We start from the raw sequence: 27,820 nt of genomic DNA, 5'->3' as shown, positions 1-27,820 counted from the left end.
GAATTTGAGACATTGAATCAAAGATGTCAACTCAATATTTTTTAACCTTGGGACAAAAAACAAAACTGTGGCAACATATCTTCAGTTAGGGAGCATTTCTCGCAGATAGGTTACATAAAATATACCCTGAAGGTCTCTCCTTTCTCTTGAAAAGTGTAGACGATGTAAAGCTTTAAATTGAATCATTCAGTGTCTTGCATTGTAGGAGCATTTATGGATATTCTGCAAACCTTCTTCCTCTTGAATGTCTGTGGTTGTGATACCTAATTCTTCTTCCCATTTAGATTTCTCAAGGTTATAGATGTTAATACACCTTTTTGTAGCATAGTGTCTGGACCAAACTGCTTGTGAACAGGCAGTGTGAACATTGTTGATTAAATAAAACCATGCCATTTATCATATAAATTGTGTCTGGCTCTTCTTGTGGTTCTTATTTTCCACTGTGGCCATTAAAGAAAATGAATTTGCCATCTCTGGAGTAAATGCATGCCTGCAGACCGGAGTAGACAGGTGTCGAACCACCAACCTTCCAATTAGTAGGTGACCTGCTCTACAACCACCCATAAGCCTGGTATTCCCAGTCGGTCTCTCATTCAAGTACTAACCAGGCCTGACCCTGCTTAGCTTCTGAGAGGAGACGAAAAGGGGCATGCTCAGGGTGGTATGGCTGAAAACTGGCACATCACATTCGGTCCACAAAGACATCCTGGATGAACTGGACTACCTGTGCATCCTCTGCAGGTTTCAGGTATCGCCTCATGCTACCAGTAGTGACACTGACCATAGCCAAATGCAAAACTAGTGAAAACCACCTGTCCTCCACCTGTAAAACACTTCCTGTTTTGGAGGTTGTGTCTTTGTTGTCCCTCTAGTGCCACACCTGTTGTTCATTTCACTAACACTGATTAACAACCCCTCTGATACTTATCTGACCACATCCCACAAGTTTTATTGACTCAATACACTTTGATTCAATAGAGTTCCCTTGTTGTTTTTAGCAGTGTATATAAATAATGTCTTTGTATTTTCAATGTGTATAGTTAAATAACAAAACACAGGTAAGCTGAAGCTACAAATCCTTCCATTTCAACAGGTGTGTTAATTACTAGAGAAAGAAGATGAGAGGTTTCGCATTAGTGCTACTAAAATTAGGTTAATTTTCACAGCAATGAAGTTGACAGACACAACCATGAACATTCTTTAATTTATCATTATCATTTTTTAATGCCATCTCAGTTCAATCAGAAATCTTATAATCATACATCCGAACAGCAGTGAATCATGGCAACAGGTTTAATTAAAAAAAAAAAAAGGGAAAAAAAAAGTCAGTTTAGCATCACACTCCTGCTGCCGACAGCAGCCGTCTGTTCTTCGATCAAATTCACTTCTGCAATACGCAGACTTTGGTCCACTCCTGGACAGATGTTTGAGTACAGACTGCAATATGGTAGAATCCTGGTAAATTCATGAAGAATACATTGAGTTGGAAAAAAACAAAACTTTATCACAAATGAAGGCACAGCCAAAGCAGAGGAGTTCTGTGGGCTCCAGTGCTTATGGAGGTTCTCTCTTTTTTGGAATACACAAGAGGAAGAATTCTTGTTGATGGGAAAACAAATGTAATAAATATTGTTCCAAACAATATTTATTGTTTCAGGAAATTACTAAGTGCCATTGCTGTTTTACTGGAAAAAGGCCACTGATCAGAGAGGAGCGCACATCGACATTTTCAGTTTTAAAGTCAATCTCCAGAACTACAAATGCTGCCTCCAACCTGCTTCACGTGGCCTGATGGATGCAGGCTCACATTTCAAGTAGAACTACTGACTTCTTGTGCTTTATTTGACGTGTTAGTATTTATTGTAATCACAGTGCTGCACCCTGTCCAGGCCTAGAAATGACACATTTAACAGCATTAATAATAATACAGCACACCAACACTTGAACTGTGATCCCTCACATCATAAAGGGCGTTTATTACTCCAGGCACACACTTCAAGTAATTTCAGGTATGAAGGAGGATTTGATACTACGCAATCATAAAGAAACTATACGTCATCAAGTAGTTCTACAATTATAGGAACCATTAAAAAAGTTTTAAATTGTTGCGAATCTGGCAGAATTTGGGAAGCAGTGCACGGAAACACATGCAGAAACACACACACCAACAACAAACATCATTTGCTCCCATAAAACAAACCAACGTGTATTTTACATCCCACTTCTGCTGAACATTCACAAAAAACTTTTTATGGTTCTTGCATATAGAATTCCACATTTCACGTCAAGAAATGTGGATAGGCTTTGTGTGAAATTACAAAAATATACAAACATGACCTCAAATACATGTTCTATTGGTTAAAAAAACCAAAAACAAAACAGAAAACAAATCATCAGAAAGAATGAATTCATATTCTATATGCTTTGGATAAATCGAGGTATTCAAGTGTCGGGATGATGGTACAAACATGCTGGTTCTGTAAACGGACAAATGCTTACAAGGGGCCAGTGTTCCATCAGACAGGAGTTACGGTGGTCTTGAGTCTCTAACCTTTGTCTAATCATTTGTTGGACTAACAACTCCAGGATTTCGTAAGGCAACCAAGACATCCAAGTCTTAGTTCTGGACTACTGAAATGGGATGTGGGTAAACAGTGTAGACATGCTTCAAGTGAACTCTCTGGAAACATGCCAGACTACTTTGGCCGAGCAAACATGGCAAATAAATGGACTTGTGTCCATTTGGAAGAGCACAGACGGTACTGACTGAGAATCATTGGACACGCAAAGACATCTGACACCAGGACATGACTTCAAACACTTAAATGATGATGGCCAAGAATTCTGGGATTCCAAAAAGTTTCAACGATAATGAAAATATTCAACTATACACAATATTACTCATGTTAATCACACACTGTCAACGACAGCAACCTGAATTTAAAAGAACGGGCACTTAAAAGAAGCTCGACATAAAGTTCTAAGCAGCGACTCCATCAGTTTTAAATACATCACGTTACTCTCTTGTGGTCCATGATGGCTTTGGAGCGGTGCTGCCATCAGATGGGGGCAGAGGTGAATCTATAAGCAACTGTGAGAACGGTCCACAGTTCCTGTAATGGACTACACTGAGCTACTTGTGCTTAAACATGCAAAGCTCATGGAAACACAGCTAACAGGAGTTCGGCTAAAACATTCGCTCAGTGAGGCACTTTAGCAGGACTCCAACAGATCCTGACAGATAAACCTGGATATGTGCAATCACACTCACCGGAAAACTACACAAAATGAAACCAAACCAAGTTACCATCATAGCAGCTCAGCAGGATACGAAATAGTCTGTCGTTTTTTTGTTAGCCCTGCAACAAACTGACAACATGTCCAGGGTGTGCTCTGCCTCTAGCCCTATGGCAACTAGGCTCCAGTCCCTCCACAGTAAGTGGAGAAAATGGATGGATAACTGTGAGGTGTTCTGCTAGAGGTGTGCGTGTGTGTGTTTTTCTTCACGCATCACACAAGCTTTCCAGTCTTTTGTCAGTTGGTTGCTGGCATCAAATTCAAAACATTTAAATTTTTAAATTTAAAGTCTTCTCTGGACAAGTTTAAAGTTCATATTAAAACCGTGAGAAAAAACTGAACTACTGTCTATATTTATCAGCATTTATCAAGCAGCTCATCAGAAAAGGATGCTGGGAGTGTTTGTGCAGTTTTGTGTATCTGACGCAGCAGAGCACAACGACTACTTACTACAATTAGTATTCAGTGCATTTACTGACTGGGATTTTAAACTGGAACATAAAAGTAGTGCTAAATGTGTGAAGGTTATGGATGATATTGGGCTCTTTTAAATACGCTGAGCAGGTTATATTGTCACAGTGTAGGAACACTGGAGTAAAGTTAGGGATTTACTGAGCTCCATCCAATTTCACTGCCAGCTGGAGACTCCCTCTCTGCCCTCATCAGAGCGCGCAGCTCTACTTTAATGGACTTATATTTAGACATCTACATTAGCAGCTAGAAGGTGACTATTCAAACCGAGGTCCTGTTAAGACACTACACTATCATAGAAACACAAACCTTTCATGCCCTCTGTTAAAGTTCAGTCTGTTTTACTTTTATTATTTTCTCTTGTACATGTTCTAGAATTTGTGCTTCCAGCATCTCTATAAAAATAACACATTTTATATTCAGTATCTGTTAACTAGCTGATTCTCTGTTTTTTGTCGAGCACAAACATGAAAGCCGCCCAGTCTGTTACTTCAGACTGAACATGTGGGGACATGTCTAAAAAGCCTGTTACAAATGGAGAATAACCGGTGGAGTTCTGCTGACGCCTGTGCTTCCAAAGCTCAGTTCCAGCCTGGCAGAAGCTCATTTGAAGTTGTTTAAGAAAAATAATTGTGAGTAGCAACACTCAAATTTAGTGCCACAGAATCATTGCTGATTTTTTTTTTTTTTTTTAAATCTGTTGCACTTCTCACCAAGAGAGAGAGACTGCACAGAGTAGCAGTTGGTCTGAAAGTGTATTTGTGCATCAAAAAAGAAAAAGAGGATCACAAGGCTGTCTCCTGAACCGTGTGAACCGTGTGAGCCGTCAGCCGGCACGAGGGCCGAGCCCTCGAATCCTCCGAGTCTTCCTCCTCCGTCTGTGCTCTGTCGCTCTCCATCTCCTTCTCCTCTGTGACGGTGTCTTCTTTGGAATAAGCTTCTCCGTTGCGGTCCTTTTGGGCCATTTGATAAGGCTGTGTCTTGATTTGTGTGGGCTGGCCAACAAGGGTAAACACACTATTGAAAGCACAAATACTGAAAGACGAACAAAAGTGGAAACAAGTGGAAATATGAGGTTACCTTCTGAGCCAGAGGAGTGATACAGCAAAGCTTTTCTCTGTAGCGGTCGGGCAGAAAAAAGAGCAGCGTGCCCAGGACGGGGTACACTGTGCCCGGGGTCAGCTCCTTCTCTTTCATAGGTCCTAGTATGATGACAGTAACAGGGTGATATGTGCAGAAGAGGCTGACTGGACCTTATCAGAAGAGCAAATTACACAGTTTCTGTAACCCATAAACAGTGTTGGGGAGTAACGGAATACATGTACTGGTGTTAGGTATTTAAAATACAAAATATGAGTAACTGCATTCCGTTACAGTTACCATTTAAAAAGGTGGTATTTAGAATACAGTTACTTTGCTGAAATAAAGGGATTACACGGCCGTATTTTCCTGTTTCATATGTTCAGCTATGCCCTCTCTATTTTTGGTTTCCACGCCCCAAACAAAACACGCATTAAGAGGCTCTAATGCCTGTGTCTCAATCTCGCAGCCCATGTCACCCCTACTTGCGGCCCGCATAATGACGTGAAGAAATATTTTAAAAAATTATTCACAAAAATGATTTAATATGAAGGCAATAGGCAGAGTGTTACAGGCATAGCCCTAAAGAATCTAGCTTCATGGGCAGTGTAGTCCGTGCTGCAGGGAGAATGGACTGCCATACCAGTCAGGCACGTGCAGAGGGGGGGGCTAGAGGTGCTTGAGCACCTGCCCCTTTCCTGATGGGTGCCCAAAGTGCCCTTTTCTTGAGGCAACTTTTTTTTAAAAAAAAAAAAATATTTTTTTTTGAATGTGTGTGTGTGTGCGGAGTCCTGTCTGTGCCCCTCGACAATAATATTTAACTATTAATCACAATTTGCTAAATAAGAGGATCTGGCTTGCATCAGTCACATGATCACCATTAACCAATGATCGCCCTTGACGGCAGAACGCACTGGTTACGAGCCGGGAACGAGCTCATAAAGAGCACGCGCATTTTTAGCGGTCCGGAGCTGTAGGAGAAACACAAATTACCTCAGGCACACAGACTGATGCGACAAAACCAGTAAGTAGGTGTACAGCGCACACTGTAGTGTATAGCACACAGGAGTATTAGCTTATTACGTACACGTTGGTAAGTTGTCTTGTGACAACTGACGAACTGAAACAAATGAGCGTGCTGTGTGTGCAACAGCGCGACAAACATTACCTGTCCTTTTATTAACTGCACAAGTAGTGCTGGTCATAGCTGCTGGCTCACTGGGTAAGGCTGTCATGGGTCTGTAGCTCTGTCACCGTTTTAGGGAACATATTTAGTTTTAAAGCAAGTTACAGGGCTTTTCCTGCCTTTCTGGAGGGATTATATTTCACTAAAAACGATCTAATATGCATGTCCACATAATTATGGATTATTATAATTATAATATTTAAAAAAAATGGGCTGTATTTTAAAGAACATACATTAAGACACAGATTATAGTAGATTTATATTTTAAAATGCTGATTTTATAGCAGTAAAATTTTGTATCTCTACAGTTAAAAAATGTAATAAGCTTTCTCCCTGCACAGAGTGGATAGTGAAACAAATGGAATCATCATAAATACATTATTTCATATTTATTATTGTTTTTCCCTCATTGCTTTATTATTGTAGCTCTAGTAATAAATAATAATGGAAGGATTCTGGATCAGCACCATGATGCCTACATTATATACAGTATTCTGAAGGTCTAAAATGTCACTGTGTGTGAGTGCATGTGTGTGTTTTATGTATATGGATTTTTTAAATTATTACTCATGATATAACATTGTCCAGACATGGCTGGTAAGGACATGAGGAGGAAACAGTAGGAGCTGTGTGAGGCTACTAAAGGCAGTGGATCCCTCAGCAGCTGGATTACAAAGAACACAGGTAACATTAACATGTACCAGTTGTTGGAGAGGTATTCAAGTATAAAAATAATAATAAGCACAACTGGAATGTTTTGCTTCTATAACATTTTTCTGTCATCATTTTATTATAGATTAAATGCAGCAGTTGTTAGGTGTGGATAATTATATAATAGTTTATTGCAATAGCAAGTTGTGCCTTGTTCTCAGATAGACAGCAAGTGGAGAGTGATAGATGAGATGAGGGGATGGAAAGAAGAAGAGAAGCAGCGTGATTCACAGGCAGAGCCTTGTTTATTTCTCACAGTTTTTTGTTGCTTTGTGGTTCCAAGCCCATTTTCTTATGGTCTTTGCATTTAGTTATTATCTCATAACACTTGTTTAATCAGCTACCATCTCTCCTATGAACATTTTAATGTCTACAGTCTCAGATCAGCACAGCCCTACCCTCCAGCACTATCAGCAGCAGGAGCAGCAGCAACCCCTCAACAGCAACATTGTACCCATCAGGTAAAACATAGGCTACGTTTGCTTTGCCTTGTTGCCACCTCACAACAGTAATGTAGTATGATGCAATCCCATATTAGATTCTTGATGAATGTGTGTTGTTGTTATTCAGCCTGGTTCAATGTGCCCCTTTTTAACTTTGAGCACCCGCCCCTTTAAACGTCTCTGCACGGCCCTGATACCAGTTATGTGTTTGTGAGCGCGAGGGAGGGAGAAAAAGGAGAGTCGAAAAGTACGAGTTGTCATCGACCAGAAGCGGGAGATGGAAGCATGCAAATATAATAATAACCACTGCAGCCAAAAAGAGTGCCTGACGAGCCCAGCTGTAAGTAAGCTATTAAGACTCGACTGTACACTTTTTTTGTGTTTTTCTCTGAAACAATAAGTTTTGTTGAAGCAGCCTTTCAACGCCTCTCTCTGTCTCTCGCTAGCAAAGTTGACCCAGACAACAAAGCAAAGCTAGTTTTCGGCTACGAGCCCGACACGGAACCCGACGTATTAGCCAGATGTCCCTTTACTACGGTTCGGAGACGCGGACCTGTTTTATATACGCGTGAAACAGTTTTCTATACGAGATCGCTGCAAAAAGTGCAGCCTTACCTAATGTCCACCCTACTGTTACTCATTTTATATTAAGATTTAAAAATCTAGTTGGTATTGGTATGGCGAGTAGCCTTCAGTAAAAGTAATAATTCACACAGCAATAGCACATTCATGTAGTTTTAAAAAAATGGATTACCTATTATATTATCAAAGTATTCAGAATACTTTACTCTCATTGAGTAACGTAACGGAATACGTTACAAAATACATTTTGGGGCATGTATTCTGTAATCTGTAGTGGAATACATTTTAAAAGTAACCTTCCCAACACTGCCCATAAAGCATATGGATGCTACAGGTTCTTATAGTGTACACATTAGCTATATGACCAGAATGCCAACATGGTGCAATGAATGCGCAATTCCATTATGCTATGCTAGCTAAGACAACATTTGGTCAACAGCACATCACACCTATATGTGAGAGTTATGAGTGTATTGGTCATTTCACAGGTCAAAAAAAATCCCAAAGTTAATGTTAAATTATTAATTAGTACTGGTCAAAATCAGTTTTTGGTTTAAATATAATAAAGCAGAATGATAATTTATGATTCTGAAGGTTTCTTCTAGAGTTGTAACACAAAAGTGGCTAATGCTAAAGTTTTCCTAGCTAGTCATATCCTGTAAATGGAGCTAATTCTCTAACATTAATGGCAGAGTCATTATATTGGCCAAGTTAGCTGGGGAATCAAGGTGTCCACTGGGTTAGTGGAAAAGAGGAAAGAAACAATAAGGTTATATAACAGACTATGTAAACCATTTGTGACACAGACTACAGCTACATGTGTATACCTGTTAGCAGGCTAACTATCAGTCCCACCACCACCACAGTGGCTGAGTTATGAGCGCTGTACCACATGTAGGACAATGAGTAGAGTGCCTCCACACCAGCTGACCTGAGAGAGGGAATAAAGACACACACAAAAAAAACAACAGTTTAAATGACCTCCCTCTTGCTGGCCCTACTGTCCATGCTGACTGATATTTATAACATCAAACTTTGGTAGTCTGTACAATCAACCAGCACTCAACACTACTACTACTAAACCATATTTAAAGTGGTTTATTTTGAGATGAAATGTGTTACCCTGACTTGGCTGTGGTGGTCATGACAGTGGTAGTTATGTTATCAAACAGTGGCAGAGCAGTGGCGTTGAGTGCAGGTGCTGGCGTGGGAACAGACATGCGCATCACAAAGCTCCCGATGCCGATCCAGAAAGCCATGACAAGGCCCGATACCAACCCAACCACTGCACCCTGACAGGAGGACAGAAGCAGTGTCAATTTATGTGTGACCACAAAAATAACAACAAAAGCCGTTTCGAACACTGAATTATTAGTAGTCTTTTCAAGCAACCAAAAGAAGTCCAGACACTTTTCTTTCCAAGCTCCTTAGACTACGATGACCTGGATGACTGAGAACCTTCACAGACACTGAATTATTAGTAGCCCCAAGTTAAAACAGGACTCACAATGGGGTTTGCCCAGGGGAAGAACATTCCCAAACAGAAGAGTCCCAGCAGGGGTCCGCCAACCATGCCAAAGATACTGAAAGCTGCCTGAGGACACACAAGAAGAACTAATTAAAAAAACAAACAAACAAACTGTAGGTCAAATCACAATAATGAATACTAAATACTTACAGTGTCTCTGTGTTGCTGCTGTTAATATTCTACAGAAAGTTAACAACTGTCTTGTATGAATATAGTCTTTTTTTTTTAAACCAGTGCCATGATTACCACCATTCACTTTCCAAAACTTTTCAATTCACTTAAATGTAATAAAGCATTTTCAAACTTTTTGATGAACAGTTACCTGCAGCATCGATCCCATTATAGATGCAATGTAGGCCATAGCCAGACACACCAGACCATAACCCAGGGCTGTGCAGCAGATGAAAAAAAGCACACAGTGGTTACACCTCCAACTTCAAGTATTTAGAACCACAAATAAAAAGCAAAGCATGGCATCTTTACTCTGGTAAAGACACACACACACACTTATGTGAGCTGCTAGATCAGACTTCAGATTGCTGCAGACTGAGTCTGTTCTCTACTATGATTTTATCGTTTGATACTCTGTAGAACACAGTTCTGGCTATGAGCACAGCAGCTTCGTCTAGAACAGGGAGAGACTTGATACTCGTTTTAGACCGTGAATGAGGGTCTACACCAAACCCTAGTTAAGAATAAATAAGGATTTCTTGACCTAGATACCTTACTCTAAAAATATGGAGTAGAATACGCCGACATTAAGATAATAAAACAACAGCAGTACACTCAAGTAAAATGAAAACACCTACTACTAATACCAGAATCAAAGCATGTGGCTCAGAAGGTAGTGGGGGGTCAGACCTGATGTGTCCATTGGAGTGTCAATGTTAGATAAAAGCACTCGAATGAACGAGGCTTGCAGCAGAGTAGAAAAGGGCTATATTCGCTCGAATCCATTAAGCATGCAAGTAAAATGTGAATTATTCTTTACCCCAAACAAAAACACAATCCCAGATTAAAGTCACACAACAGTACTTGAACTCCAACATAACTGCATGTTTAGAGCAAAGATGAGAAAACAAAACTCCACCACTTGTCTCACCGAGTCCTTTGGACAGCAGCGTGGCCTTGCCTTCAGTCATATTTGGAAAATGAGGTTTAATCAGGTCCTCCATAGTTACCGTTGCTAAGGAATTGAAGGCTGACGAAATAGTGCTAGAAGAAAACAAACAAACAAACAAACAAACAAACAAACAAACTGGTTTAAGTGAAAGTTAAGGGTGGTTTAAACACATCTGCACTGCACAAGCCTCCAGGAACCAGAACGCCATCATCTCATACGCCTGACTTTTACAGTGAGATCTATTCAAGCGAGAGTCGCTGATACTCATTTTTTTGGGCTGCACACCAAAGAAAAGCTGATAACTATGCATGTAAAAGTGTTAACATGGACTCAATATGTTTTTATATACTACATTTTATTGTTTAATAACCAACTTAAAAGGGTAATGACATGCCTTATGATTGAGTGCTACAAGTACAAAACACACACACACACACACACACGCACACTATGAATAACAGCTGCTTGACATTTTGATAAAGTAGCATAGCCTCTGCCAGCCTGACTTGTTATTGCCAAAACTCGTAATTAAAAAAAGAAAAGGAAAAAAAAAAGTACTGGGTTCAGTCCGAGGGTTATAAATAACATGAATAAGTTAAAACACCATTTGTAGTTCTGCCTGGGTGGTAGGGTAGTAACCAGCTATAAAAGCTGATACAGGAAGGATTGCGACCAAGTGCTCAGCAGTCATTTACTTTTAAGTTTGCAGAACACTTTTTAAAAACACAATTTAAGACTTAAAAAAATAAATACATTTATACCATTTCCACAGCAGAATGCCACAAAATCTAGCTATGTACGCAGTGTCATCAGTGCCACGAATAAATCCACGAATCCAAGAAACACGACCTCTATTTAAAGTGCTCTGGAAAACTTCCAGAAAACAACTGTTAATAATGACACCAGTGCAATTAATAACATAGTGAACTGCAGTCAGTATACCTTTGTACATCATATATAGTTAACCTCAAGGATCATGCTATTCTAGTAGTTTAGCCAACTAGAATTTCCACAGACTCATGATTTTGCTATGGATGTTAGCAAGTAAGATTAGGTTAGCCAGCTTGCTGTACTTTGGCTATCCTGCACCCATCTGGTAATGGTTAATCTGGATTTTTGTGAGTAAAGTCTTATGAACATAGTCAAAAAGGCTACCAAATTAGTTTGAATAAACATCTGGTAAACACCAGGGACAGATAGCTGAAGTTCTGATTTAATCCCAGAAACCAAACAATCTCTTCATGAATCAAATGTCCTGTTAATATTTTCCTATTTCTGTTAGCTTAATTGCTAAAGTGAATACAACGTGGATTCACACAGCATGTGATGTGCTCTGCAACCTATGATTTTTAACACTAAGAGATAATAGATGACAATACCTTAAATCAGTCATAACACAGAGTGTGTAAGGGTGTGTGAATCCCGACCATCAGTCGTGGTTCTTGGGTTATTCACCTGAGCGCTCCACTGAAGAGGCAGGCCACAAACAGCCCCGGAAGCCCAGGCAGATCTCTGAACACATCCATCACAAAGTACAGCACCATCTAAAAAATAAAAAAAAAGAAACTAAACATTAGAATTAAAACATTAATAATAATCTACTGATACTTTTAAAGATGAAATAAGAGCTCACCTGATCATTAGTCGTGACGTAGCCCTTATCCAGAGGGCTGTCTTCTCCATAGCGAGCAAACATGACCAGACCCATCAGACATCCTAAACACAGGACAACCTGCTGGCATGGAAAGACTACGTAGCAGGACCTGGAAAGGCACGATGGGTGACGAACAGATGGTTATCAATAGGGTTTAGCGGTTTTTAAACAGAAGGCGTTAGCAAAGCTTTTTCTGACAACTTCATGTTACTCACATGACAGCTTCTTTCTCTGTGCGGGAACTGAGGTATCTCTGGACCTGGGCTTGGTTCACACCATACAGAGCCAACATCAGAAAGACCCCCCCAAAACCAAGTGTCCAGAAGGTGTGGCGCTCCAGAGGGTTGGGGTTGAGGCTACAAAGGTAGAGAGTGAAAGAGCTCCTTTGCAAGAAGTAGTTCCAAAATATGTAAAGGCAGTACTTTTGGCAGATTGGTGAACCTCTGAGAAACTCTGCCTCTCTAAGAAGCTCTTTTTATACCCGATCATGTGACTATTGACTCCAGCTCATTCTTTTTTGTCTTTCTATGTTCCGCTGTAAATAAAATATGGATTTGTGACATTTGCAAATCACTGAATTCCATTTTTACCTCCTGTTTTCTACCTGGTGTCATTGAGTGAAGCAGAACTCCTTTAATTTAGTTGCCTTTCAAATATGCAAACTACTTACTCTAGTCCAGAAATACGGCTACCGTTGATGGCTTTCCTCCAGACCTCTGCTATTCCTCCTGCCTGACTAGTCCCCACCACGATGACTGCCAGTTGGCCCGCAAACATGACCACCGTCTGGAACACGTCGGTCCACATCACTGCTTTCAGCCCCCCCTGGGAGACAGGAACAGTAGCAGATTAACATCGGACCATAATGTTCATCATTACAAGTAATCTCATCTGAACTTCCTAAGTTTGCTTAAGCTTTTTTCCAGTGTTTTTCACTCCCTCGCTTAGTAAGGATTTGTTCTTATGAAATATATAAGCTGCAGCTGGAGAAAATCTTTTAAAAAACTTGTTTTGTCTGAAATGACAAACTGATAAATGTATCTTAAGATTGGTGAATTTAGACTTACCAAAGCAGTATACAGAGTGCACACCAATCCCATAGCCAGCACTGCCCCCCATAGGTCAAATCCTGTCACTGCATTTGAACAGAACAAAAACATTGAACACTGCAACAGGTTGTCCAACCTTCTAGGTGTGACCTAACATGAAAAATGAAGTAATGACCCATGCATTACCTGCATTAAGAGCTAGTGCTGGAGCATATAAGACTACCCCCATATAAATGACCTGCAGAGGAAGAAACCAACAATATAGAAGAGTAAGGCTCCCAGAAACAGAACACAGTTCAGAGGTCATATTTTGGAGTTCATTCATAAAGCTCTTTTAATACACTGTACAGGGCAGGTTTATCAGCCTGGGTTATCTTTTAGAAGATAAACGATACGGTCTTATACTCTAAAGGTCTGTACATGTTCTGAAGAAAAGACAAAGAAAACTATGCTTCATGTATTCTGTTCTTATGTGTTTTGTTTATTTGGAAAAATTGTTGGGAAAAAAAAAACGATTGGAAAAGTAAAGTATCTAGGTGTCGCAATGAGCCAGTCAAAGTCCAGATCTCAACCTGATTGAAATGCTGTGGTGGGACTTTTAACAGACCTGTGCATAAATGAATGCCTGCAAAACGCAATGAACTGATGTTCAATGTGTAAAGAAAAAAGAAAAAAATGGGAGCGACTGAAAGTCATAATGAAACAAGTATGTGTGTGTCACATATAAAATGCACCATATAAAGATTTAAAATATGTCACATATGGGACCTCTGACCTCTCCTTCAAGTGATAAAAATGCTTTATAGAGCCATGGTTTGAACTGACAACATATAGGGATGATATCTAGTGATTCAAATGTCATGTTACTTTGAACTTTCTTTTTTTTTGGTCAAACTTTCATAAAATGTTTTAACTTTAAAACTGAGCTTAAAATTCTGCTGCCTTTGTTTGGATTAGTAACATTTAGTAATATCTGCCCTTCTTTCAGTCTGACCCCAAAACATTTTAAATCTATAAACAAAGTGTCAAAAGAGAATGAGCTGCACAGAAATGCACTGTAGTATAATATTATGTCATAAGCTCAAGTCATTCATGCCCAGTTATTCACAAATCAATATCTAATATTACGCCGCCTAGAGAGTGAGCTGCCTCGGTGGAGGTTTGAACTCTTGGAGTGGTTCTTGTTTATTTTGGTCCGCTTTTCATTTATTGTTTTACTAACAAATTCCATTATCAGAGATCTATTCTTGAATTTTGTTAGATTATACAAAGTTAGGAAAACAATGTTTTACGTGGAGCCTGATGTTGCCGTACACAGAGACTAATGATTGTCTCACAGTACAGCGAGCACTGGTGTCACAACCAGAACACCTTTAATCTAACGCATCCCCAGACTCAACTAACTCACCATGGGTCTGTTGGGGTTTTTTGGAATTTTTATTTCTTTTTTCCTTATTAATTGTTGGCACATGCTACCAGTGTTAAATAGCACATAAAGTTGAACTGTGAAGCCCAGTGTTAACTGATTGTGCTGTGTGATCCAGTGCAGTGGGTGGGTAAAGATTTTGCATTGTATCTGGAAATTCTCATGATGATGTGACTAAAAACAGCTCAAAGCAATAAGACTGATTTAAAGACAACTGTAATACCTGTTTACTAGTTACTGTAGATATATAAATGTAGAATAATCTGCAATATATGATCTCTGTTTCAGATGATTTAAGCTTTCACTGGGTATCTATTGCACATTAAAACATCACTTATTCATAAGGATTCACAAATAAACAAAGATACCATCTGAAAGATGAAGGTCGCAGTCCCACATATGCGAACAGTCTTGTTAAATCGCAGTTCCAGATACTGTCGAAGAAAGAATGTAAAAGAAAACAAAAAAAAGAGCAAAATCAAAAATCTAACCACATATCATCTCAGAGACAGCCTGTAATATGCATTCAGCACAGTAGATGTTTACTGAGGATCAGAAATGGTTGTTTAAGTTCTGATCTTCGGCTTAGACATCAGTCATTTGTCCAGTTAATTTGTAGTGAAGCACCAGAAGCCTCAATAGAGGAACAGTGAGTGGAGTTTAGATAAAGAGAGACGTAGATTCTTGAGGCAAGGACATTTGTTTCTCTGATGTGAATGTGTCAGGGGTAACACAGATAAGACAGATAAGGATGTTAAGCTCTGAGATCATACTTGAGAAAGGCAAAAATAGAAAAAAAAAAGTGTGCTGAGAGAGTGCAAAACTGAAAAATGCAGAGAAAAAAAAAGAAGATTACAATTAATAATCATTTTAGAAAACAGAGACCAAGTCAGGTCAAACTACAAGTGCCTGATAGTTGTTCATTATCTTGTTTACGGTGTGTGTGAGAGATAAGAGATTAACCCAAGGAAACTTACGACAATGACAAAGCAAAAACAAGACAACACAAACAGAAAGGCCAGATACAGGTGTCTAATCATGTTAACTGTTCTTGTGAATACCTCGTAAGCACTGGACAGTCGCAGTCTGTAGAAGACTGGTATGAATACATGAGCTGGAATGAGAAGACCCAGGAAATAGGAGCATCCCAGAAACCAGTACTCTGTCCCAAATGTGTACACCTCAGATGGAGCACCCAGGATGGCCACAGCTGACTGAAACGTGGCCAGCAGGGAGAGGGACACAGGCAGGCAGCTCATCGAGCGGTCAGCCATCAGGAACTCCTGTGGCAAACAGCACAGGCGTCACAAATCTTTATTAACATTCAAAAAGGAAAATTGACTTTGTACTCTTTCAATATAAAAAAAAATCCTACCTGTGTTGTGCGCTGGCGCCCCCCAGAGAAGGCATAAAAGAGGCCAATGCCAGCTGAGGCCACCAGCAGCAAGGCAAAAATGACATAGTCCACCGTGGTGAAGTGCATCTGCACCACCTCCCCCATGATGAGGACAGACGTGGAGGGGCTGGGAGAGTGAAGGCCTTTGGAAGCACAGCCTCTGAGAGGCTGAGATTACAATGTCAGAGAGAACACCTCACCCAAAGGGAGACCTGCTGAGAGCTGGAGAAAACAAGAGGAAGTAGGAAATGATGCATGGAAGCATGGGCAGCAGCTCAGAAATATACTGAGGCAGCAGAGGCATCGGGATGTTGTATGCAAAAATAACAAATCTGAAGGGACAGTTTTTGTGAGTTTGGTAACAAAGAGTTGGGGTTTGAACAGAAACAGGAGTGTGTGGTTTTTAAAAATTTTGCAAAAACTGTGTATACAGATGTTTCGCTTTGGTGCGACTAACAAATCTCAAAATAAGACTCCAGCATTACTGCCAGCTCTAACACTCATCCATGCTGACACACAGAGATGATCCACTGCCTATAATTACCATTCAAATTTCCAGATGCTCTGCTGTCTGGTGTTTTTACATTTTTATTTTTTTATTTATTTATTTATTACACACAAACTTTTTGGAGAATCTGGTCTGGAAAGTTTCCATATGACACAGTTCAGGTTAGTCATTCAATAACTAGTTGCTCTTGCTAGTGGAAGTATACTGTCTCATCTAGTGTGTAACACTTATTCCCCACACTCTCCCTCACTCAAAGTTGTTATTAGCTTTCTGGAATTTAAAGGATTGAAATTCATTAACATTTTTTCAGTTTTCTTTGAATCATAATCTTCTGCACAGAAGCCTGAGTAGGGCCGGCTTTGGGCCTGCTGGAATTTCTTATGAGATCTCCTCACACATCTCTCCGACACTTCTCCAGAAACATTTTGACCTCTCCCTCGAGGGTGTGCATCAACCATACATAAAAAAGACGGATGTAAGCCCACGCTCACTGGCAACAGACTAGTTAATCACAAGTTATTCACCAATGAGCATATGGTACCTCAATATGCTCCTTTATGACACTAAGACATAGCAAAATTTATAAAATGCACCTAATATTTTATTCAACAGGAGCAGAAATGTGTGACTGAGCCCATGATAAACTCAACAGTGAGATATTTACAGAGGTCAGGACAGAGGTCCATTTTCCCATAAACCCATTTGCATCAACAGTTATCATCTCCTGGTGCCCACTAAGAACTGCAGGTTTTAGGCAATTGCGCTTTGGTTTAACTTTTCAGATCTGGAAGTTATATAGCTATATTTTTATACCATCTATGGTGCAAATAAATGCCTGATATATACTCATTATGACAGTTTAACTTGCTGAGAGTTACATATGACACGGGTGGTTTCTATTCGTCTGCTAAGATTTTAGTATCTATGCATCGTGATGTAACCGTTTCTGTGTCAGTCTAATAAATGAACTGTTTGCAAGACAAACATGTAATTAGGTTACTTAATGCAATTCTTAGGTATCAAAAAAAACAAACAAACAAATACCACAAACAAAATTATGGGAAAAGAAGAAATGACTGTACCTACTGAGACTGAGCTGCTGCAGGCTGACAGACAGTCAACACCCTCACTTAAGGTTTACTGGAGGAAGTATCCTGCCTTGTCACAGCGGTCAAACATGAGAACTGTGAAGACAGAGGAGAAACTCTGTACGTTTTTAAAAAAGCAGCCCTCCTGTGAAGCAAGTAAGACAAATGATCTCGCACAATATTATTACAAAGGATTCAATATATAAGGATTAATTTAACCAAATAAAATCCAACATGTTATTATGCTTTAACAAGACACACAATCGTGTTCCCTGTACTTTGTTTAATTCTGAAAAAACGATTCTCCCATTGTTTCTCCCCCTGCATTTTCACTGCATGCAGTGCTCAACTGAAAATATTTCTCCCTCTCCTCTACATATTAAACCAGCTTTTCTTTCTTGCTGTTGCTTTCTCACAGCGTGTTGAGCTGCACTATCCCACACTTCTTATGACAAGAAAAAGCTGAAGGGCAGCTGATTGCAAAAAGGTCGGGTTAAGAACACAGCAAAGAGCGAGACTTTGTCAGTCTCAATTACTTAGTTTAACCATGAGGTCCTGCTGTGTGGAAACATCAGTTTTTGTTTGTGTCTAATGTGTCACCCAAAAGCTGATCAAAGGTTAACTGTCTGATCAGATAGCAAAGAATGTGTGAGAGCAACTTACTAAAAGGAAAAAAAAAAGAAAGAAGAAGAAGCAAAAGTGGTGCTTCAGGAAACTGCCAACATTGCTGACACCGACTGCTTTTCAAGGATTATGAGATTTCCACCTGGAATGTCACTGTCTGCCCTAACACAAATACCACTTTCACATGGACACCTGCTCAGCTGCTCTTCAGAAAGCTACTTGATACATCTTCATATGTTGGCAGCAGTAAATGGCACCTGAAGTGCAAACGTTTCAAATGACAAGTAGTGAAAGATCTAGATGGGGCTGAGTTTTTCATGGCTGGAGCGCTTGTTTGTTTCCATTCTAGCAACTTTTAAAAGACAAGCTCAGGAAGGATTAGCAGGAGTGACACTAGATGTGTGAGAATGTCTTTAAAGGTCAAATCAAGTGGCTTTATTATCATTCCAACCATGTGCAGTGGTACAGTACACAGTGAAAAGAAACAACATTCCTCCAAGACTGTGGTGTTACATATGACATATAACAGACAATCAACACAGGTCTATATAAAGTGCAATGTGCAAAAATTGCAAACAAAACAAAACAAAGACAGTGCAGACACATCAGTGCAATAGAAATGTGCAAAAGACTGAGCATTGTGCAGAAAGCAACTTGGTGTATGACACACACACACACACACACACACACACACACACACACACACACACACACACACACACACGGTGTGCACTGACAGGCCTGTCTATGTAATATTCTCAGCTGGTTTGATCAAACACTGGCCAATAAAATATGTTCTTAAATCCCACTTATATCCCAGTGGCTCATTATGTCTAATATACACAGCTGTGACAGGTTGGGAACAGAAGCAGCTGCCAGTGTAGCTGGTTTCAAAAGGCCTCATAACCCAGAGCAGAGTTACAGTGCTGCTGTTTAATGTCACAACACAAATTGGGTCACTTTTATATCAGTGTTGCCCACATGCAGGCCACCCAAGAATATTTTTTATTTTTATTTCTTCATCTGCTCAGGACAGTAACATGATTAGCTCACTATTGCACTCTTGTTTTAAAGTAGCTTGTAAACAGCTACCTTTGTTCTTCTAACGTTTCCCTGTAGGAAGGCTGGACAGGTTTCTATAGTGCTTGTTATTCCATTGTCTCCAATCTCTCACACTGCAGTCAAACTCCAACTCTACTGTCTGGCACAACAGCTGGTGACAGCAGCCCTTGCTCTGCTCTGGAGATCTGCTGCAAGCTTGAGGGCAACTCTGAGCAAATGAAGAACTGATAAAGCTATTCTGTTCCTCAGCAATCTGCACAGCAAGAAAGAAAGCTGCAGTCAAAGATGGCAGAGTTTGAGTCTGACTAGGAGATAGGGAATTTACTAGAGAGGGAACAAAATATTGCTGCCTTATTTATCATGACAGTGTGACTGTGCCTAAGTTTGTGCATGTGTGGTTATGCGCACAAATAAAATCTTATTCTGTGGGAAACGCTGTATCTAAATCCAGATTCACAGGTGCTTTTGTAGATGCAATCCAGCTCAGTCCAAGAAAGAAAAGTAGTAAACCTTGCCTTTCATCAGTATGTACAGTGAGCTTTGGGTCTGCAGCCTCAAAGAAGTCAGATTTCAAACACTGAAGTCACTGCTTCATAGTTGAACATGCACTAAGCCCTAAGAGCCAAAATATGAGCCTTCAGTCTGCTCTAAATGAACCATTTTGGATCTTCTTTTTTTCCACTCTTGGAACTGCATATCACATCACAGAAAGCAAATATTGCTTATATGCTCATCTCAGCTGCACAGCTCTTCTGATTGCAAGAGGCAAAACGAGGGCAACAACCTTGTTGACGGCTTGTTTAAATCAGTGAATGAGGGGTTTCAAGAAGGCTCAGTATAACGAGGATCATTTTGAACTGGAATCATGCAAAGCTACTCACCAAAGGTACAAGTATAAAAACAGAGCAGAATAACTCACGGCAGGAATAAAGATCTGTCGTAACAGTTCATCATGGTTTGCAAATTCAAATGCCCACCAGGCAGTTAGTAGATGCAGTTTTAAAAGGTTTTATGACATAATTGTTTTTTTAACCACTTAAGTTTTTGTTAAGTAGTGATTCTACTGATACAGTAGAAACAATATTTTATATGAATCAATGATTTAAAAAAAAAAAAAAAAGAAATCTGAAGGGAATCAGTCACATTGTGCCAGGTCTGCTTGGTCTCTCATGACTCTGGTTGTATTTAATGGAGCACATGTGACTGATTGAATTTTCCTGCCCAGGCTGATTGGGGCTGTTTTTTCTCTCCATTAATTATTTTAATTGTTTCCAATTTAAAACACTGCGTTTTAAATTGGAAAAGAATCCATAGCTATGAGCCCATGTGAAAGGATTGTGTTAAAGATAATTATGTCACCCCATATGGAAAAGAAATAGAAAAAAACCTATAAAAGACTTGCATCAGATTTGGCTTGCTTCATATAGTGAATCATATAAGGCTTATATGATTTACTCATGAAAGTGGCCACTTTCTCATTACTTTCATATATTATTTTAGTAAGTATCCAAAACATACAAGCTTCATTTATATAATTTTTCAAGGGATCTTATATCTGTTTTCACTCTTGTATGCTTTTCATACAAGTTTCACACAAGACAGATACAAACTCTATAAGATTTATATATATCTTTTCCATATGGGACATGAGCAGGGGCTATCCAAATGTCTCACATCAGAGTACCCGAATCCACATGAAATGACCTTTACAGCACAGATTTACTGCTTGCTATCAACTGAGCTTACAATGTGCAAAATACCAGGCTTTTCCCATACATGATCCAATCCAGTTTTATTTTGCATGACAAAGCATAACACAAAAATACCAAACAGCAAAACACTAAAACAATAAAAACAAAAACTACAAGGTAGTAACCAGTGCTGTCATTCTGAGTTAGAAGCCAAAGAGTGAAAATGAGTTTTAAGAGTGAGGCACTCCAACATGGGCAGGAAGATGATTATAAAGTTTAAAGGCTACACCTGAAAAAGCCCGGTCAGCCTGTTTTTTTTAAAATCAAGCTTTTGGGAATTACCAGGAGCTGCTGGTCTATGGACCTCTGCAACCTCAAGGGGATGTACGGAGTCAACAGCTCAGAAATGCAAGTTGTAACTGAGCCTTTAAAAGTTTTAAAACCAAATGAAATCTCAAAATAGACCCTAAAACAAATGAAGAGCCAGTGGCGGGAGGCCAGGATGTGGGAAATGACTGAGGCATGTGAGTGAAGCATTGGTACGGCCCATGCAAAGTGCATTACAGTGGTTCAAGCAAGTTGTGATAAAAGCATGAATAAGATATTCAAAAACTTTAAAAGATAAGACATATTTGATCTTGAATAAAAATGATAAAAAACCCCTGAATGATAAAAAAAAAAAAACAGCTTTAAGAACAGTTAATCTGCTGATTTAGTTTAAAAATCACATTTCAGTTTGACAAACAGTAACCAAGGTTAGTTACTCCGGGGTTGTTATTCAGCCACAGTGGGCCCAAGTCCAAGAGAAGAGCAGCACAGCTATCACTAGGTCTGAATACAGACCTAGTGGGAGAAGAAATCAGAGGGAGAAGACGAAGAGAAAAGATGATTGGGCCAAGACTCAAACCCTGTGGGACTCCTAAAGGGAGATGAGGCTAAGAACAATGCAGAGTCACCAAAGTAAACCAGGAAGGAATCTCTTATTGGTCCAAGACTACTTTATGCCCATCTGTTATCTGTGGGATTTTTCAACCAAAGAAATTGGAATAAATTATGTCCTTTTGTAGCAGACTGCTAATAAAAAGCCTAAAGATACTATTTAAAATTGGTTCTTTGCCAATGCTGGTTCATTCTTTGAGTGGTTTGAAAATGATTGAAAAAGCAGCCAATGTCCAAAGAAAAAGCTCGAAAGACCGAAGAATTATTGTCCACACCAGTGCTTTAAAAAAAAATACAAATACAAGAAGGTCTAGGTCCTTGGAAGTAAAACATAAAGAAATGAGGGCTGGTTCAAGAGTTTTGCACAGTACTGTACTTTTCCTGTCCGTGAGTTCACTAGAGATTGAGTGACGCAAGTGTAGTCATCAAACAGTGAGCACAAGTTCTGTGTGGACAACCATGTGCATGTCCATCTGCAATTATGCTGTGTGGGCCTCAGAACGTTCACTTTATGTGGCCTCTAACCGGACACTTGACAGCAACCCCACATGCTACTCCTGTCTGAATAGTGTACAGTTAATGGCTTGCTCAATAGGAAGACTCATGGCAAGAAATTTACTTCTGCACCAGTTGGCTAATGCCTATTTCACCTACTTACTTCAAAATGGGAAAATTCCTTTATATGGTGTACAGGGTCTCAGTGGTCCAGGCGCAAACTTATTTATTTAGCCATGCTCTGTGTGCCTGTGCGTTTTCAGCGGTGGCTGTGCCATCTTACGCAAAACACCACAAGGAGGTCATGGAGGTCGTGGTTGCCTAGCAACAATGGGACAATGATTGTACATTACGTGAGGTAGTCTAAGCAGAGCTGGTGGCATCATCCTTGTGTAGTGTGTGAATTGTAGAGAGAAAAAAAAAGGAAACCTGCTTTTTGGTGGTGCGAGGGAGGGTGAATCTGGGAAGGTTTGCATCTGTACAGGAGCAACGCCTGAATGGGGCCAATGCTTTGTACAATCCTTTTAAAAGCAACCCACGCGCTTTCATTCTCCTCATCAGACAATCAGAGTTCAACACAAACATTCCTCTTAAAGCAACTTAGGTCTCACAGGATATTAAGAATAGGGACTACAGGGGCAAATGGGAAGAATACTACCAATGTCCTATTATCCTTTGTAGTGTAATTCACAAGCTGGGCCCATGTCCTCATTTTAGGATTGACAGCGTTTTAGTAGGTAAAGGTGAATGCTTGGACATGAATTGAGCTGCGGTTTGGGGAAGGCCTCGAAGGGAACTGGCGACGGCTCCCAGGCCTGGCAGATCCCCATGTACTAAATAGAAGTGAAGAAGTTAAAGAATTGAGAACAAGGAGGGAGGGTGGGGCACGTAAACGAGAATGAACAGTTTGCAGGACTGGGGGGAACCTATATAGATGGCAACCGGAAGGAGCGTGTTTGGAGGCGTGGTCCCGCTCCTGAAATTCAGATACATAATCTCCAGTAGAAAAATCCGACTGATTGTTCATCCAACAGATTTTTTTTTTTTTTGAGATTTGATTTCAGGCAATTCCAAGGACAGTCTGACCAAACTCAGTGCAAATTGTCCTTTCCAAGTGACTTTCTAAATTTATACTTATCTGGACAGTGAGGACCATTTCAGTGAAGAGAAAACACTGATTTCCATTTCCTGACATGGTCCAAGACCTCTGCTCTCTTAAATGAAATGCTGGAGGTGGTGAAACCAGCATCAAGACACCAGCATACAAAAGATCAACATTTATTAAATCGGACACAGGACGAAAAGTACGAACTGTGGAGCAAAAATGGGTTGCAAAGTGGCCGGTATAGGAGTAGCAACTGCGGACAGGCTAAATAAGATTTGGGTATGTTAGTTTTAATCATCAGATTGCTGGGGCTTTCTTTGTAGTATTATTGGGTTTTTACCTTACAATATAAAGTACCTTGAGGCAACTGTTGTTGTGATTTGACGCAATATAAATAAATTTGAAATTGAAAATTCAGTGAACGCAGCTCACTCGCTCTCGAGGTTAAGTATGTTGCCCAAGTCACCGTCCAAATCACCATTGCTGTTAGTGATCAAACCTAGTTTCAGTGTGTAACTTGATATAAAAGTCAGTTGTAAAAGTGGCATAAAGGTCACAGGATTCCTCAACTTAATAAGAAAAATGACTCGTGGATAAAAATGGCGTGTTCTGGTAAATATATTTAACTTCTCTTTTGTCTACTGGACCATGAATTCTATGAGGTTATGACAATAAGAAATTAGGTAATCCACAACTACTGTATATACTGACCATTAAAAAAAATGCATCACTTTCAGAGACACTGTACATGTTCAAGCTCCACGTTTACACACAGGCACAGCTGGTCTACTGTCATCATCTCTGGAATTTGTGCAGCCACAGTCTCCAGCTGAGTTTGTATCTCAGTTACCCTAAAAGCCCAATAATGTGAGTAATCATTAAACCTTGAGCCACAGCCTGATCTGCTCTGTAAAAGAATCACCACGAGCACAGATATCAAGGTAAGAGGGGGGGGGGGGGGGGGGGGGGGGGGGGGGGACTGGAGACAGTGGAATTTTTTCTTTTATAAGCAACAAAGATAAAGTGCATACTGCAATGCGGAGTATAAAGCAATCACCAGTGATTGTTTTACACCCCAACCCTGATATCACCACTTAATGAGCTTTGTTATGAAAATACAAGTGTTGTTGTTGTAGTGAATGATGACAGTGTGTTATTCTTTAGCGATAACTGGTAACGTAACGCCAGAGGTGTCTGAACACTGGCTTGCAGAGTATGGTGTAGTTTCTCACTGGCAGCAGAACAGAGTAGTTGAGAAAACCGGACACTTAGATTGGGGGCAGCAAAAGAAGAATGTCCTTAAATAAATACGTTACAAATGAACTTTATTTATACAGCGTCAAATCACAACGGTTGTCACACACCCATTATCCCAGACCCTAAAAAAATGCAGAGTTATCAAATTCCAGTTCAGGGATCTCTTGTAATGTAATATTTTATGATTTTGTAGTTGACTTATAAAAATGTTACTGGAGCAATAAAATTGTGATAAGAGACAGGCTCCGTTAACACAATTATTCGCCGTACTTATCTCTGAGTACCTGAGAGCAGAGTGGAGCAACAATTTTCAGAATACGTAAATACTGACGTGAACGTCACAGGGTAATTAAGCCACCGTAAGCAGTACATTGAGTGGAATTGCTGGTTGCTGTATTGTTATGCGAAGTGTGAAACATAAAAACACACGTAAAGCCTTCCACTTAATGCTGCTTCCAGCAGAGTAAGGAACATTAACGTGGAAACGCCAACACTGACACATTAGCAGGCTACAGACTCCCCACGCGCTCATTCATTCCAGCTGCCTGCCACACAGCTAGCCAAATCGGCTCACCTTTGCTACGTAGCTGCAGTTCTGTTTTCAGGATCGCTATAAGAGACATTACTTAACCCTAAAGAAGAAGCACGAGCAGACGAAGCCAGGTAAATATTGATCAGTGCGCCCACATGGTCTTGTTTCCCAGTCACCCTGACCTAAACTTCACATTGGTACCGCGTGCACCAACGTGAAACTAATCTGATAGCCGGCTCTGTCAGAGCCCTCGGCGACAGCTAAACAAGCGAATACCAGTCCCCCTTGATAATATTTCCTCTTGAGTGAATTTATTAGCTCAGCATGCTTACCTGTGGACGAGTCTTCGCTGGCAACCTACTGTAATTGCAACACATCACCGGGTTGAAGCCACTTCATGAGTAGGACCTCCCATTATCCTTGACACTAGATGCCTTCACGTGCTCCCCGTAAACTAAAATTAAACCTAACCACCGCCATATATTTCATTGGGTTTAAATTACTGCCGGGTATCTACTAAATATGTTACACAAGTAGTTTCATAAAATTAAAATACTCCATCATGTCAACTTTGTACTTAACGGTACTTAAATACAAGATCCTGCTAATTTGTTGACGCTGCTCTTATAAAGATCTTTGGCAGTGGCAACTTTATTTAAACCACTGAGACACAACCCAAAGGATTCTTTAATAATGTGAAGAATAAATCAGAATGCTAATAAATGGTTTGCAATTATTTGAAATACGTTCACAGCCCATTCTTTCCATTTTCCAAATCCAATAAAACTAGTCTCTCTAAAATCTGTGAAGGGAATATATTGCTCTGGTGCTCTAGAAATCTTTAAATATTAGACTATGATTTGAGCGCTCTAGTTTTCCACTGGGAATGAATTGAGGCAACAGAACATGGGAGCACTGTAACTGTTGCAATCATTTCGGGCATGATGACGATGTTTGTCGTGATGCCAGTGAGCAGCCGCAACAGTACCGGGGAACCGGGACACGTCATCATCGCTGGTAATTGATCACCATGGCAATGGCAGCTGATTGATTTTGCCGACTCATTGACATATCCCTCGTTCACCCCGCAGAGCACACGCACACGGTTGTATCCTACCTGTCCTTTTCCATATCCAAAGCTAGTATGAAGACATTTTCTCAGTAGTCATACCCCCGATGACACACGCTCGCTCCGAGTTCAGACAATGCATTATTGACATTCATCAAAACGGACCCCATGCCATCCTTCACTGCTCCCAGTGCGCATTGGTAAATACGCAGCTGCACACATCTCTGTCCCCTCCTCCGGCTGGTGACTCATGCGCCTCACTGAATTAACGGTGGCACTACAGAGGAGGGATGATACTGTAGAAAGTCAGGGTACATAACATCAACTGACTGCTTTAATCCCTTGGCTTCAAACACAGGCACAAAAAGATAAACTTAGCACAAAATGTAAAAGCAAAGAAATTTGTGTTTGGTTCATTATGTTTTAGCCTGTTTATTTCCCCTTAAATGGTGCCCCACATGTAAGGAAAACACATTTGTAGGTTGCTCCCATGCAAAAGTAGCCAAGTCTTAATGCCAATGCCAAACAGCTTATTCTGATATTGACTCTTGTTCTGAGCTTCGGGTAGCCCAGGTGATGACAATCAGGTTAGCCGGGTTAGCAACACCTGCGAACATGGACCCTGCTACAGGGTCAGTGTCTGCTCCAGGAATACCACATCTGACTGACCTGGATAGGGACTGTGCCATAGGAAAACTTAAAGCTGGTGTTCTGCAAAACCAAGTTGCAGGGTTATTAGGAGTGAGCCAGTACATTTGACAAACTGCTTTTGCTCTGGTGTCGGCAACATGACAATGCTGACCTCAATCCCACTGAACACATGTGAGATCAGCTTGAGTGTGCTGTTCATGCCAGTGTGACCTACACAGCCAGTAGCAGATGAAGCTGTTTTTCATTGGCAGAGAAGATTTGGCAAGTTTGTCACAGGTGCAACCCACAAATGTAATTTTTCTTACATATGTGGCACCATTTAAGGAGAAATAAACAACTTTAAACAGAATGAGATTTATTGCCAGGAACATTTCTGCCACTTTCTAATAGTGCTGTAACTAACTTTAAGAATATATCACTGTATCACTGTTATCATCATGTCTTGTACCAACACAGAGCACAGCAGCTACCTGGGAGAGTTCTACAAAGAACTACTCCAAGAAAAGTCGATTATGTTCTTAATAATTTTACCTCTTCTCTATGTATGACTCTGGATACTGTAGCTCCTGTGAAAAAGAGAGCCTCAAATCAGAAGTACTTGACTCCCTAGTATAACTCTCAAATGCATACCTAAAGCAGATAACTCGTAAGCTGGAGAGGAAATGGCGTATCACAAATTTAGAAGATTATCATTTAGCCTGGAAAAATAGTTTGCTGCTTTATAAAAAAAAGCCCTCCATAAAGCTAGAAGATCTTACTATTCATCATCACCCAGGTTTCTCCTCAGCACTGTAGCCAGGCTCACAAAAAGTTGTGAGCCACCCATTCCTTTAAAGTTAACTAGTAACGATTT

At 40.2% G+C, this 27,820-nt stretch overlaps 1 protein-coding gene across 3 annotated transcripts; it reads right to left on the bottom strand.

The window, feature by feature from the left end:
* Positions 1-1,219: 1,219 nt before the first annotated feature.
* slc5a6a (solute carrier family 5 member 6a) lies at positions 1,220-26,533 on the bottom strand. Of its 3 annotated transcripts, none has more exons than XM_063495700.1 (18): positions 26,365-26,533; positions 17,537-17,638; positions 15,926-16,168; positions 15,612-15,833; positions 14,919-14,984; positions 13,311-13,362; positions 13,143-13,210; positions 12,746-12,900; positions 12,291-12,431; positions 12,055-12,184; positions 11,877-11,965; positions 10,401-10,513; positions 9,621-9,688; positions 9,278-9,364; positions 8,893-9,062; positions 8,598-8,701; positions 4,849-4,970; positions 1,220-4,763 (listed from the first exon to the last, which is right to left on the bottom strand). In XM_063495700.1, the coding sequence occupies exons 3-18, from the start codon at positions 16,049-16,051 to the stop codon at positions 4,554-4,556; spliced, it is 1,923 nt and encodes a 640-aa protein (XP_063351770.1). In that variant the 5' UTR covers positions 16,052-16,168; positions 17,537-17,638; positions 26,365-26,533; the 3' UTR covers positions 1,220-4,553. The 3 variants fall into 3 exon arrangements, with proteins under 3 accessions (XP_063351770.1, XP_063351772.1, XP_063351771.1); XM_063495702.1 differs by having other exon boundaries at positions 17,541-17,638; XM_063495701.1 differs by lacking the exon at positions 26,365-26,533 and adding an exon at positions 25,580-25,648.
* Positions 26,534-27,820: the final 1,287 nt, after the last annotated feature.

The sequence above is a fragment of the Pelmatolapia mariae genome, linkage group LG15 (assembly GCF_036321145.2).
Source record: "Pelmatolapia mariae isolate MD_Pm_ZW linkage group LG15, Pm_UMD_F_2, whole genome shotgun sequence".
In the NCBI taxonomy this organism is placed as follows: domain Eukaryota; kingdom Metazoa; phylum Chordata; class Actinopteri; order Cichliformes; family Cichlidae; genus Pelmatolapia; species Pelmatolapia mariae.
The sequence above is the reverse complement of the archived record's forward strand: the minus strand, read 5'-3'. Positions and strand labels throughout refer to the sequence as shown.

Excerpts from the sequence above, each read along its gene's own strand:
- slc5a6a (XM_063495700.1), bottom strand. The coding sequence starts at position 16,051 with ATGGGGGAGGTGGTGCAGATGCACTTCACCACGGTGGACTATGTCATT. Across the intron at positions 12,185-12,290 it reads ACAGAGAAAGAAGCTGTCAT|GTCCTGCTACGTAGTCTTTC; the intron begins GTGAGTAACATG and ends GTGCCTTTCCAG. Across the intron at positions 11,966-12,054 it reads ACGTCACGACTAATGATCAG|ATGGTGCTGTACTTTGTGAT; the intron begins GTGAGCTCTTAT and ends TTTATTTTTTAG.